General features: G+C 43.0%; 1 protein-coding gene across 1 annotated transcript; it reads left to right on the forward strand.

Annotated features, from left to right (window-relative positions):
* Nucleotides 1–232: 232 nt before the first annotated feature.
* On the forward strand, nt 233–9,724 carry RBX1 (ring-box 1; the record flags this gene model as incomplete). The annotated part of the gene is made up of 4 exons (XM_079545064.1): nt 233–322; nt 2,505–2,583; nt 8,240–8,310; nt 9,635–9,724. Exons 1-4 carry the CDS (start codon nt 245–247, stop codon nt 9,722–9,724), a joined length of 318 nt encoding a protein of 105 aa, XP_079401190.1. The 5' UTR covers nt 233–244.
* Nucleotides 9,725–14,644: the final 4,920 nt, after the last annotated feature.

The following is a 14,644-nucleotide window of genomic DNA, read 5'->3' on the forward strand; positions in this document are numbered from 1 at the left end:
CCAGGGCTCTTCACTAAGGGAACCCCGCCCTGCGCGGCGCCTTTAAACGCCCACCCACGTGACCACGCTCCCGGCCTCCCCTGGGCGCCGCGCTGCCGCCGTCCCCGCACCTGTTGGTGACGGAGCTGGTAGGGGAGGGGCGGGGCCTGGCGGAAGCTCCGTCTACCCTTTCCGCTCAAGCCTCCCTGCGCCCCTTTCCACCGCGCATGCGCACAGAGCGGAACGGCCTATTCACGCATCCAAAATGGCGGCCGCGATGGATGTGGACACCCCCAGCGGCACCAACAGCGGCGCCGGCAAGAAGCGCTTCGAAGTGAAGAAAGTGAGACCCGTTGGCGTGGCGCGTTCCACTCGGCCGGTCCCAGCGGGAGAAGGGAGGTTGGGAACGGCCAGGTGGCTACGAGCAGGTCCGGGCCGCGAGCCGCCTGCTGCTCCCCTCACGGATCCGGGCGTTCGCTTCCGCACCGGCGCTGCAAAATGGGGGGGAGGGCTTGCGGAGTTTATTGGCGTATGTCCGGGCCAATGGGTGAGGCGGATCTCCGCGCGTGGAACGGAGATTGGCCAATCAGAGGGCGCCGCCGCGCGGGCGAGGGGATGGGGAGGGGCGGGGCGGGGCTAGTTCTGCCTGGGCCCCGCCGCCCCGAGCCGAGGGCTGATCGGGCTGAGGGAGCGGTTTGGCGGGCTGTTGCTTCCTCTTCAGTCCCGGCCGCTCTGGCTCACTTGTCCCAGTGGCCCTTTGTGGTGCGAAGGGTGCTTTGCACGCATTTGTGTGGCTGCTTCTTTTTGTATTCTGCACAAACCAAGTCGTAGGCGGTCAGCAAATGCTGTCTTGTCACCCTGGTTTTCTTTGCTTCCCCTAAACAACCATAATATGGCTATAACCATAATAAGTCGGCTCCAGTGTGGCTGCAAGCTGAATGGTGGTAAAAGACCCCAGGTTCACTTCAGCGGGGCCCAGAGGTAGTTAGGATATGCAGTTCTAGGTGATAGCAGTGCCATGAAGTGCCAGTGCAATAGTGCTGCTTGCAAGAGTCACCCTCAGTGTGCTTTGTCATCTGTAGCAGTTACCATACAGCTATCGCACTCCTCACTATCGCATTTTCTGCTCCCCTGTGAGGTGCTGAGGGCTGCCTGAGGCATGTGTGGCTCAGTACAGGCCTGTGGGTCACAAGAGAGGTCGTGGGATTCAGTAGCCAAAGTGTGGCAGCCACAGAGTCACAGGATTGTTAAGGTTGGAAAAGACCTCCAAGATCACTCAGTCCAAATGTCAGCCCAACCCCACCATGCCCACTGACCACATCCCTCAGTGCCACATCCACACAGCTCTGGAACACCTCCAGGGATGGTGACTGCACCACCTCCCTGGGCAGCCTGTGCCACTGCTGCACCGATCTTTCTGAGAAGAAATTTTTCCTAATATCCAACTGTGAAGGTGCTGAGAGCTTTATAGTGACTCCTTGGTGTATGGATGGAGACCCTGAGAGATGAAATCTATGCCAGAAGGCTGGCTGGACTTGTTAGATGAGAAGAAGATCACTACTCACTTATTTCCCAAAACATCTAGTAATAGTATTGGTGGTACTAATGAAAAAACACTTAGCAACACTTGGGAGTCTGCTTTCATCCTTCCGAATTTGGAGCTCAGAGGAAGCAATAGAAACACTTATATGTAAATGGAATAAAGCAGAGAAGATACACTATCAATAAAATACTGAAGAAGCAGAAAGAAGCAAAATATTCAGTCTATTCTATAAAGTAGAAACGAAGACTATCTGTCTACCAGTGTATAGATGAGTTTGCCTTCAGTATTCAAAACAATCCGTGAGTTCTGTCAATTTACAAAAGACCTAATTATGCTGGGATGATTTAGTTCTTTTTGGGGTGAGGAAGAAGAAAAAGGCGCTATGTTTTTCTGCATAGCTTGTGTCAGAGTCTTTCTCAATTGATTTTCTAAAGTTGTCATGGAATTTTCTAGCCAGTCCTACTGAAGTAACACAGAACAGATATCCCACTTTTCTTTCCTTCATATTTTTAAGTAAAGTTTTTGAAAGGTTTGTATGGAAGCACTTCCAATTTTTTTTTTTTAATTTATTTTTGCAATGAAGATGGTTCAGGAGTCATTGAGGGACAAAGTTAGAGGTGATTCTGGTTGTTGGCTGCATCTGTTCTGAGGGATGGTTACTAGGAGAACTGCTGCAAACGATAGAAATTCCGACCTGAGGATGTGGCATGAGATGCATCCTTGCCTCCAGATTATAAATAGAATGCAGGAAAAAAAGAACAGAGAGACTGGGAGAGGTATCTGTTGTTTCTGAAACTAGAAGGAAACATTGAGTGTGAGAGGTATGCGAGAAAGAATTACTCTAGAGCTGTAAGATGTGTGTTTTTTAATATCCTAACTTCTCCATTTCAGAAAGAAATGGGATCTTGAGGAATAACAAGCATTTCCGTGTGTTATATATTGAATAAAATCTATGTTTTTCTTCTTTCCCCCCTCACTCTAGTGGAACGCAGTAGCTCTGTGGGCATGGGACATTGTGGTTGATAACTGTGCCATTTGCAGAAACCATATTATGGATCTATGTAAGTAAATGATGGGGAAGAGTGCTTACAGTTTTGATGTGTACAAGATGTACAGTTGAAATTTCCACTGTTCAGGGTGTATTTCAGCAAATTTGGTTCTCAGTTCAGAACTAAGTCTTTCAGTACCACTACTAAACCCTGTTCTATGTAATGCTGAAGTCCTGTAATCTGTTTTTGTGACCTCTGTCATTCTGCTTTCCACTCACCCTTTTCTTTTAAAAAATAGAATCACCTGGTATCACAACTGCAGAAGAGATGATGCTGCTTGGTGTATTTTGAATGCAAAAAAAAAAAAAAAAAAAAGAGGAACAGAGTAATAATGCAGAGTCTGTAGAAAGTGAAATTATTCGTGGTTGGCAGGTATCATTTACAAAGAGAGGTATTAGATTGTAAGGGTCGGGATGTTGGAGTAGGTATCAGCTTTTTGATGGCAACCATTAGAATGAAATCATGTTCTGCTTTCTGTGTCTGACTGACCAGAAAAGATTCAGACCACTGAATTTTTGACTCCTCATTCCACAAAAGCTACCTTGCCTAAATTAGGGTTATATTATAGGGAATTCTATGGCTGCCTAGAGAATCACCTGATTGTTTATGAAGAAAATAATAAAATCCTGAAACCAACACCAAGCATTGCTAGTACTAATTCACTTTTTTTTTTCCTGTATACTCTCAACAGTCCAATTAACAAATATACTTACTACTTAGGAAAATAAAGTGATAGTGGGAGTAAGTATAATAAATTCTATTGTGAAATAGGTATCCATACATAAAGTCTCTGGCTTTGGTGCAATTGAGGATTGGTAATAAGAACAGAACCATTTTTTTTATCCTCAAAACTCTGACAGTATATTGTTGGCACAGTAACTGTCCATGTTCTTTCAGTGGTAAGACACAGAACACCTTCTAACATACCCCAGATAGGAAGTCACCTGTACTACTAATATGGGAGGATTGTGGTACCTCAAAAAGCAAGACCTTCAGGACATGACAAGGGCCAGTCATGATTTCTTTGTGGTAGCTTTGTTTCACTTTCTTTTTAGTAGCCCTTGGAAGCGCTGCTGATGGTAACTTACTGTCAGTGAGCCTATGTGAAAATTGAAAGAAGCAGGGAAAAAAAAAGAGCACACTGTGCCATGCAGGGCTGAAAGTGGATTAAGCAAGCTGACTTCTTTACTTTGAGTCAGATCTGTTCTCTTTTGAGCCGGCTGCTGCCTGTCCATCGCTCACTTTATTCCTGCTCATTAGAAAAGGAGTGGTAACACTGAAGGCAAGGAGGTGAGAGGAGTGGCTGCTGAGGACCTTTGACATAATGATTTCCTTTTTAAGAATCTCAAACCTGTACCATCCCAAAAGTGGACATCATTGAATACAACTTATTATCTTAGGTGTTTGATTTGCTAGAGAGGAAATATATAGCTGATGGGTAAATGGCATTTTAAAGATTGGTTAGAACGTAACTTACGTTGATAGAATTTATATATGCAATAAACAAACACGTACAGCTCTGTAATTCAAGATAATCAAAACGAGTGGGATGCTGGTGTGTTTCCTTCTGCGAATCTGCCCCAAAATTAATGCCACCTCTTACGGGAGATCAAATAGAGTCTTATGTATTTGTTGGCTTTGATAAATGGCGAATAGGAAACAAGAGGATGAAGGGAAGATTCAGAGGAGCTGGAAGGAATGTGGACAGATGTTACTTTCCAGTGGTGAATTTCCTTTGTCAGTTCTTTTTAAAATAAGTAATAATTAAAAAATAATAATAATAAACAAATAAATAAATAAATAAAGAGGCCTGCCAGAATTGAGGTTGGGTGGAATTGAAAGGGCATAGACATGTGTGGAAGAACATCAAAGGAAGAGAGCACGGGTAACTTAGTTTTTGTTTTGTTTTGCTTTTTGAGTTGCTCAAGCATAGCACCTTATTAGTTAGGGCATAATCAATGTTATCAAAAGCCCAAACTGCAAATGACGGACCAAAATTGACAGTATACAGAGTAGAAGTGGTATCTAAATTGGTGTGCTTAGTTCAGCGTTGGCTCTGGATTTACTTACTTCCTTGTTACAGATCATTAATGATATTAAGCAACATCTTAATTAGATTTTCAAACAGAAGATGTGAAGTGATGGGAAATAGAGGAAAAAATGACTAGATTGCGCAGGGAAAAACAGCACAAGATTCAGTTTGATAAAGTGCAGGCCAGGAATGTCTCCCTCTCCCAGTGATGAGGAGGAACCTTAAAAGGGAAAACATTAGAACAGTGATAAGTAACGCCAGCCACGCTAATGGAAGATTGTTAACATTATGAAGTTGAGCATCCAAAAGTTAGGATATAACAATGTTAAGGCTTCGTGCAGTTCTGCTAATGCACATGCATTACAACTTGGTTGCTAATAACAAGGACAAAGGATTCCCCTGGCCCTCACTGTGGCTCATGTTCAGCACATAGAAGGGATGAGTAGATTTCCAGTGGTTTTTGTTCTTTTCTGAAAGGACCCGGAATGTATTTAGATTTTCTTTGTGCAGTGATTTCATCCAGGGTTTGCTCTCTGCTGCGATGGTTGCAATGTGGCAAGTTTGGGGAATGTTAAGAAACACCATGATCAGAATAGTCGGTTATCCGTGGAATGTGGTACTGTAGGGTGATTGGTGTGCTTTGAACTGTATGAAATGTGCCATTGAAATAGTGGTCTCTTTCTCTGACAGTAAGATGGAAAGTATCAAATGTGATATTCTGGTGTCACAGAGGTAGACAAATTGATTAGAATCCAAAGAAAAATCTCAGAGTGGTTTGCAGGTTGGTTTATGTTGGCTTTTTGAGAAGGGCAGAAGAACTGAACTAAGTCTATGAGGTTTGCTAAGTCATGTATGTATAGTTTGCTAAGTCGTAAGTAGGAGTGGACAATGATAGCTGTGCACAAATATCTTGAGAGTGTGATACTCAGAGGAAATACTGAGCGTCGTACAAAGGGGTTATAAGTAGAAGAAATCATACGACAACATAGTGGGAGGAACCTAGGGTGAATATTCAAATCATTCTTAAACTGAGAAAATTACATGGAGAGAGTTCAGAAAGCCCTCTGGGGTTTGAAAAATCAAGAGCTCATTCTGCATGATGGAGGTAACAAATGTACTTCAGATTTCCTAGTCTGGTTATTTGTCTTTTTCTGTCCCTGGCGTAGTACAGTATGTGTTGTTAGCCAAGGTATGTACAGTTCGTTCTGTTCTCCCCAGTAACTCAATATGTTCAGGGTGTAACTGCAGAAAGCACTGGGTAAAGAGAAAGGGGAATCCCTCAGTGGTTACCCTTGCTTAAGCAGAAGCCATTTTGAAAAGCTCTGTCATAAAATTCACTGGTTCAGTGGGCTGTGACTTCAGCTTTATCTCCCTGAGTTGAAATGCTTCCATTGCCTCTTTCACACTTATTTACAGGTAGTTTGGGTTCCAGCTGTATCTGCCTGCTCTCACTCCATCAAAAGCAAAGCATAAAAATAATACTTCAGCATTTCTCGAGTTACTTTCTGTCTCTTATCATCTCTTAGGGCAGCAGCCATTAAATAGCTCATCTTTATTCCATAGCCAGAATCATCAGCTTCAGTTTTCTGAGAGTTTGCTCATTTTTGTTGCAGAGGTGATATGTTGCCCCTTTTTGAAATTAGGCAACTGGGAGACCGGAAGGTGTTTCAGCTTTGGGAATGCCTGCTTTTGGCAGCTGAAGGTAGTAGTGTGAGCAGCAGCATCTGGCCTGTTTGAGGAGGGAGTTAAATCTGAATGTTGTGTTGGGAGGGCCTTACGTCACCACAAGAGAACTCCTCCTCAGCTATGTGTGCGTAAGATCATCTGTTCTTTTAGGCTTTGGGGTCTGTCATCTTTTAAATTATTCTTGCTGGTCAGCATCGTTTGCATGGAAAGATATGAAAAAACAAAATAAGTATATTGTGTAATTTCACAGGTTTCCTCAGTTAAAGTTTGTGTAACAGCTGACTTTTCTTGCTCTTTCTCTCACTGTTCATCTTCTCACCATTTTCCCATATAGACTTGTGGCAAATACTTCAAACTAAAATTATACCCCCCAGGATACTTTGTGATACCGCGAGTCTGTACTGCAGTAACACTAAGATTGTTGTAGCAATACTGAGCAGGAAATTTTAACAAGTGCATGTTTCACCAAAATGATTGAAGCTCTTCAAGGTCCTTGAGCATCTTCCCTTTTCTGAATCAGATTTATTTCTAATGCTGAATGCAATGAAGACATCAGGCTCTTCAGCTGTTGGATTTTGTTCTCTCCCCTGGGCAGGCCAAGAACTGAGCTTTGGACTTCTTGCTTTTGTACATCATATCTTGATGTAAAACATATAATATGGGTTCATTCAAGCAATGCAGAACAGTTGTTGCTACTCAGTTTCTTTATATGTCTGTCTTATTTTGAATGATATCCTGTGATTGAGGTTAACCAGTCCCTTTCACATCTCTTGAAGAATTGTCTTTCCTCTTATTTTGTTCACCTCCACACCTAAAGGAGTGTGGAAAATGAAGGAGAGGATGAATAGGACAGGAAAAAGTAAAGATCACATACTTCAGCTAAATGCATGGGCTTGAAAATTATTTTGTTAATCCTTCATTTGTGAATCAGAGGACTGGAACTCCTTCAGGCCTTTTCTTTGCCAGGAAAACAGATCTGCAAAAAAATAAAGCAACAAACCCACGTAGCAAGTTCTAAACTGATCATTCCTAAACCTTTTGGGCATGACCTTTGGAAGAAGCATCCTTTAGCAGGAAGCTAAATTAAAATATTGGTCATGTAGGTTTGTGCTGCTGACTGTAAAGAAGTTGGAAATGTCTTTTTATTCTTCTGAAGCTTCATCTTGAACTGGAGCTGTGAGTTGGTTTGGCTCTAGAATGGAGAATCCAATCATTGTTGGATTTATTTTCCTAGAGGTGTCCTTCCTTCCTTTCTCCTTGTGCTCTTGGGCATACCACCACCTGACACAAAACTTAAAACCCAAGACAAAACCATAAATAATCTTTGGGATCATCCTAGGTACTGAGCTCTTAGCTGTAAAAAGTTCAAAATAGCAATTCAAAACTTTTTTTTTTTTTTCTACTATGTATTTTTAGGCTATACTTACCTGTCACAAGGCTACAGAAAGGAGAGAGGAAAACCTCATCACTATGTGAGCTAATTCATTTGTAAATATAACTGACAAATGTCTGACAAGACAATTAATTTCTATTTAGAGAAAGCAGGATAAGAAATCTGGATGAACGTTTCTTCACCTAGTTGCTATTGCAACTGATTGTCAGGATGAATGCATTAAAACACAAGAGAACAAATGAAAAATATTTATCCTTAAAGTATGGAAAGCAGACAAATGTCACTGATAGATGAGCTAACTACTCTCGCTGTCTGGAGCTTTGGAATACTAAACATGTAGAGGAGAAAGGACAGTAGGATGAAATACATTTTAATCTGGTACTTTCAGAAAAGCAGTACTCGTGAAACCAATGGCTCTTGACACTTTCTCATGTAATAAATGCAAGAGAACAAAGAGTTTCCCCACCTCAGCTTTTTATAACGAAGAAATCTACCAGTTGGTATTGCATGTACGTCTTCTACTCCTGCATATGTATGTTTAATCTTTGTTTTTACAGGCATAGAATGTCAAGCAAACCAAGCATCGGCTACATCTGAAGAGTGCACAGTTGCATGGGGCGTCTGCAATGTAAGGGAAGCTCTGATTGCTGAGTATGCGTGCGGTGCTGTTGCCCTCTTTTTCATGACCAGGGACAAAGATTATTCTGTGAAATATTTCAGATATCTCCTGGGGAGAAAACACGAAACAATGCACCGTTTGAAGTAATCTGTTCAGTGGCATGTGTAAAGGAGAGAGAAAAATAACTGAGGAGTGGAAGGTAGAAAGGTATATGTGAAAGACAAGGGAGGAAGATGAGCCATTGCCTGGATGTTTTGGCATTGTAATAGGTGTTTAATTTTGAGCGGGTTTTCCCTCATCAAGGTGCTGCCTCAAAGCTATGTTGTTTTTTCTTTTTTTATCTGTTCCCAGATAATAGGATTACTTAAATTACTTAAAAGCAGCGCGCTTGATTTGTCCTTATGCAGGCTGATCCAAGGAGTACATATGGAGTAGCTAGGTGGTTTGCTTTCCCTTCTGAAGGAAGGTGAAATTAGCTCTAGTGTATCATCTCCACTTGTTCTCCATTTGTTGCCATATGCACTCCTTCACATGCAGTCCCACTGGCGCGTGAACTCAAACACACAGCACATCTGAGCTAGCTTGGACCTGAGCTGGAAGACCTAATTTTCCATAATGGAACAATAACTACCTGTTCCTTCCCCCCCTCCTCACTGTGCTGTGGGACCAAGTTACAGTGAGATAATACTGGAGAAAGATTGTAAATGTGGCTGTTCAGTTCTGTCTGTGAAAGAGGAAAGTGATTTTTTTCACCACGTGAAAATATTCTCATGTCAAAATGGAGATTTCTGTGTGCAAGAGAGAGCACAAATGGAAGCTTGTTTTTAGGAGCTGTTTAAGGCATGGAAGAGAGTGCTTGTACTAAACACATCGTAGAGATTTTTCTAGTTTTGCAAGTTCATTTATATTCAAGCATTACTTTGTCCAGAAGATTGCAGAAAGCTTCAGCATATATACATACATACGTGCAGTCCTTGCTGCTCACTGTGAAATCTTCTTTGTTGTCTTTCTGATTATGCTTCTTATCAGCATCTGCTCTGCCAATTTTAGCAGCTGCTAAACTCTGTATTCTCTCCTTCATCAGAAGTCAGTTGCTTGCCGCTGTGTGTAGTGTGGAGCAGGCACCCTGCTGCCATTTCCCTCACGCTCCATTCCTCTCAGAAAATGTAGATCAGTTCCTTGGTGTTTGCCAGTGAGGCGCACGATCAGTCCTCCCCAACTTTGTCTGCAAACAGTTGCTCTGTTCTTACCACGATGCTTTGCACGGTAATTTTTACATTGAGATATGTCTGTGTGTTCTGAAGTATGATGTGATTTGGACTTTCTCTTCCAGCACGCTTTCCACTTCCACTGCATCTCTCGCTGGCTCAAAACTCGCCAAGTATGCCCACTGGACAACAGGGAATGGGAGTTCCAAAAGTAGGTATCCTGCACAGATTTCAAGATGAAAAATCCAGTTGTCTTTCTGCTGATAGAAATGAATATCGGATATGTGGATACTCTCACATTTGTGGTCTCACATAGTTGCTGTTGGGAAAGGTTGTTTTTTTTCCGCCTCGCTGATTGATCTCACTTCCCTTAATGACCTGGTGTGAAGTGAGCTCTGAAGGAAGCCCGGATAGTTGTGGTGGATGTGGAAGTTGTTAAAAGGCACTGGTTTCTATTGACATTCTCTCAAAACAACAGTGAGCAGAAAATGGAATTAACTGGAAGTGGAGCCTTGGGTGAATGCAGTGCTGCCCTGTGGGCTGTTTGGGTTTAGAAAATGACCCGAATTATGCTTCTTGTGTTCCAGAGCATTTATATAGAGGTGCCAGAAGTCTTATCGGATCCCTCTGTATTGCAATGATTCGTTTTGTAATTCTAATAGGATCAAAGATGAATACAGCTGATTTCCTAGTATTCTGAAAGTAGATGTCCACGTAGCCTTTGTCACAGCCTTGACCCATTTATTCTTTATTTAAACATTCTTTTTTGTTTTGCTTTGCATTCTTCAAAGTTCTGTTATTAGAATAAGAGTGGGAGGTAAAGGGATGTGGTTTTGAGGGGTAATTGTACATTGATAGCAGTTAAGAGGTTTGTTATTTGCTTCATTCTGGGCAATTTATCCCTTTTTCTTTTCTTAACTGTGAATTCACCTTCCTTTTTTTTCTTTCCTTCTTTTTTAAAACATTAATTCTAACCAGTGTTTTGATATTGCAGTGTTTTAGTGAACACCTAATGAAAAGTGAGCCCTTGTTGCCTGGCTAGTGGCATTGCACGGGCAGCATTATGAGCAATGGGGACAGGAATGAATATCTGATGAGTGCTCAGTGATACATCCAGGGATGTCACAGGCTTTGGCCTCATTTGCACTCAGGGTATATGTGAAGTGGGATTCAGGGCAAAAGATAAGGATACCAAGGGCCTCTTGCTTATGAAATCCTGGAGAATAACAAACAGTCTCCCATCTAACTAATATCCAAATAGACTGTTTGGGGAAGTGAAGTATGGAGAGTTTCCTAAGGTTTTCATAGCATAGCATTTCACCTCATCTGATTTACATGCAGATTGGTTTGTGATAGAAGAGGTCTGTCCAGATCAGTGCTACTATTACACATTTTTTAAGCATTAATGTATTTCTGTGTTTGCAGGTATGGACACTAGAGAAGGTCACCGTACTTCGTATGTTGTCAGCCTCCGTTGTTGGTGTCAGTATGGATTTGTCTCAGCAGCTTGACAAATCAGTAATGTATACATTCTGCTTTAATCTTAATTTTGCCCTATTGTGTACCATTGAATAAAATCTTGCAGGAGCTCCCCATCTAAGTTTTTGTCTGTCTTTCTTGAGCGGTAAGTCAGCGAATGAAAAGAAAGCTATCTGGAGACTTAAACCAGGCAGCTCTTAAGCAGGACAGCTCTTCTTGTCATCGTGCCCAGGTTTTGGCTGTGGGTTTGGTCTGACTCCCACATGACTTAGAACTACACCTCTGGCTCAACAAAGTCGTCATTAAGCTCTTTCAAGGACTGCAGTGGATGCAGGACATGGCCCCAGCTAAGGTAGTTTATGCAGGTAGCGTTTCATATGGACATGCTTTCTTGCAGTTCAGTTAAAATAATGGTATGTATGGTTAGTGGTTAGTGTCATTATTAGAAACTACTCTCTATTGCTTCTGCTCTTTAGTTTGACTAAACCAGTTCCCCTATGGAGGAAAATTTCATTACCTGCTCACAGTTTCAAGCATTTAGCTTTGCAGACATTAACTAAATGTTAGATTTTATCAGTGGTCGTAAAACACTTCCATGTGTCAGGTGAAAGTACACTGGGGAAATTCACCTGCAAGATTGACTGCAGAGCTAAAAATGAGCAGTGTGTGAACAAATTCACTCTGTGCTGGTATTCTCTCGGTTCAAGCCTACCCACAGTTCTTACTGGCCAGATGTTGTTACTCTGAAAACTACATCACATTTCATTTGGTACCTGCTGTATCAGATGGTATCCTCATTGCATCAAAATTTGGTCCCTATGTTGACAGCCTCAGCAGATGCCCGGAACCTGAACAATGTCAGAGCAATTCTTCCTGCTACTGAAGGCTGTGGCACTTCATGGCAACAGTGGTAGATCCAGTACAATTCTTGTGTTGGTTGTTCATGACATTACCTTTCCATCAACACATTTTTCCTAGTTGTTGAGGAAAGGAGATTTGATAGCTGATATTTAACTTTAATGAAGCAGAGTGATAGGGAATAAAAATGGTTGTAGTTAGGTTAAATACCATTCCCTGGAATGTGAACTCCCCTCTGAATGCCCTGTGCATCTGTCTGAATGTCAGATGTCTCTTGTTATGACAGGCCATTTTGTTTAGTGTTGGGTTTCTCAGGACCTGGAACCCAGATGCTCACTGATCAGGGGATTTACTTCCTCAAGATCTCTGTTTTGGGTCCAGTCACATCATTGTTGTTTGTCTGCCTTTAGCACTGTCCTGAGTGTATTTTCTTGACTGGACAGACACCATGAGCGCAGGCATTTCCCTCTGCTTTGTGGCTTTTCAGCTGCTGCCAGTCGAAGCATCCCTGCTGCTGATACCCCTATAGCAAAGGCTTGATCTCTGTAGCGACCCAATGCACAGCATGTGGCTGCAGTCTTCAGCAGTGGCATAAAGTGAAGGTAAGAGGGATCTGTTGTATCCAAATAGAGCAAATGGCAATTCTGGCCTTTCCACTACTTTCTCCAGAAATCCGGGAAAGGATTGTGACTGCTCTGGGTGGCACTGTGCATGTAGCTCACATGGGGGGCCTTGAGGGCTGCTCCAGCTGCACTGTGATGTGGAACTCCAACCACACATGCAATAATATAGCTTGGAGAAGAAACCTCAAATGTATTTTAACATTTTAATGCAATTAACAACAGCTGATTCTGGAAAGGATCTATCCAGGCACGGAGACACACCACTGCCTGCTCTCCTGCTGGATTTACCCTCTCCCAGACCTGCAGCAGCATGAGGTTTGCCCATTCACATCTATGAGCATGTTAGCAGTGCAGGTATCACAACTCAAATGGGACTGCAGAGCTGCGTGGCTGTGACCTATCTGGATTTTCTGTTTGTGGGAACATGTGTTTTCAGCCAATCTGCCATGGGTGGATGACTAGATCACTGAGCACGTTGGTGGTGTCTTTGAGAACGTACCCTGTTCTGGCTGTGTGCCTCCCTTGGTTGTTCTTTTCTCTGTCTTGTGCTGCATCTCAAGTGGGCGCTGATGGACTTTAAGGGAAGGTTTCTCCAGAGCACAGCTTGCTCAGTATCCTTATCATCCCTTCTTCCTCTTCCACGTCCTAAAAGACATCAGCTACAACACGAAGCAAAACAGGCATTCGTCTCCGTATGTGTGTTGAGGGAGGTGGCATTTCCTTGCAGTGTTCTTTTCATCCCAGTCATATTAGATACATCAGAATGAATCATGCTGATATTTTATACAGGAAACATTATGATTTTTTCATGCAAAACATGGGGTTATTTTTGATGTTTTGGATACCTCCCTTGCCTGAATTTCAGTATTGTGGCTTTTTTGATGGGCTGTTCACCATGGTCTGTTCACCATGACCCAGCTTGCAGCTGCAGCTCTTTCTGCAAAACATGAGTTCAGTTTTGTACAGTTCCAGCACGTCAGTCACTGCATTTCCCACAAAAAAGCCCACCAATCTTCCCATGTGTTTGGGTTTGGGGATGAGCCCTGGAACCTCTCTGCTACATGGCAGGCAAATGGCACACACCTCCATGCCAGTTCCCAGCTCAGTACAGAATGAGGAGCAAAGGGAGGAACACTGCGTCCTTCTCTAGGCATGCTGGGAACACAGAGGAGGAGGTTTATGACAGATTTCATTGTGTTTGTGCAAGAGATTTTTTACAGGGCTGAGGTCATTGTGAATCCCAACCTGATGGTCCAAGACTGCCTCTAAAACCTGATACTGACACCCAGAGGTGATGGAGAAGAATCGAGTCCATCATTATTCTGCTCCTCGTCCTCAAAAATTGCTTTAACCATTTCTGCAACCAAAGTGCTCATCTCTGCCCTGGACTGACACCACCTCTGGCATCTCAGCCCTGGCTGGGTCCGTTCAGAGCTGGGGGCCTTCAGGGGAGAGGATGAGAGATGGATGCAGCAAATCCCCAACGTCCCTCACAGCAGCAGCAGCATTTGTGCTGGAAACCAACATCCAAGCTGCAACCACTCCTCATTTTGAGGCTGTCTCCTCCTACAGTCCAATGCTGTAGGTCGTGCTGGCGGAGCAGAGCCATGGGTGACGACAGCAGCCTCTTTATATCCAGGGCTGCTGCTGCTGATGATGAACCATGGGCTGAAGCATCAAAAGCAGCTCCTGCAAAATCATGTGGCCTCTTTTCCTTTCTCCTCTCCCACTTGTCTCTCCCAGGATCAGCACACTATTTTGGGCTCATGCCCTAGAGATGATGTGCAGGATGCAGTCTGTTGGATCCACAGTGCTCCTCCAGGACTGTCATATAAAGCTGATAATCCCGGGCAAAGAGAGTAACCTCCCCCCATCACCTTTCTGCTGCCTATAAATCACATTAGAGTATATCAAAGCCCTGAGCTGTCAGTGCTACCTAGATGTAAATACTGTAATTAGCCTAAGTAAAATTAACAGTTTATCAGACTTCCTGTGTTGAATCTTTTCATTACAGACGGGGTTTTTTTTGCTTTTTTTTTTTTTTTCCATCACAGATTTGATTTGCTGCAGAGTTTATAGACACTGGGTAATAAATCTCTTGAGTTTCAAACACCACCTGACGCTGTGAGCAGCGAACTGACCGCCTCTCAGAGGTTTGTTTTGCAGAGCAGAAGG

The sequence above is a fragment of the Tetrao urogallus genome (assembly GCF_951394365.1).
Source record: "Tetrao urogallus genome assembly, chromosome: 1".
Taxonomy (NCBI): domain Eukaryota; kingdom Metazoa; phylum Chordata; class Aves; order Galliformes; family Phasianidae; genus Tetrao; species Tetrao urogallus.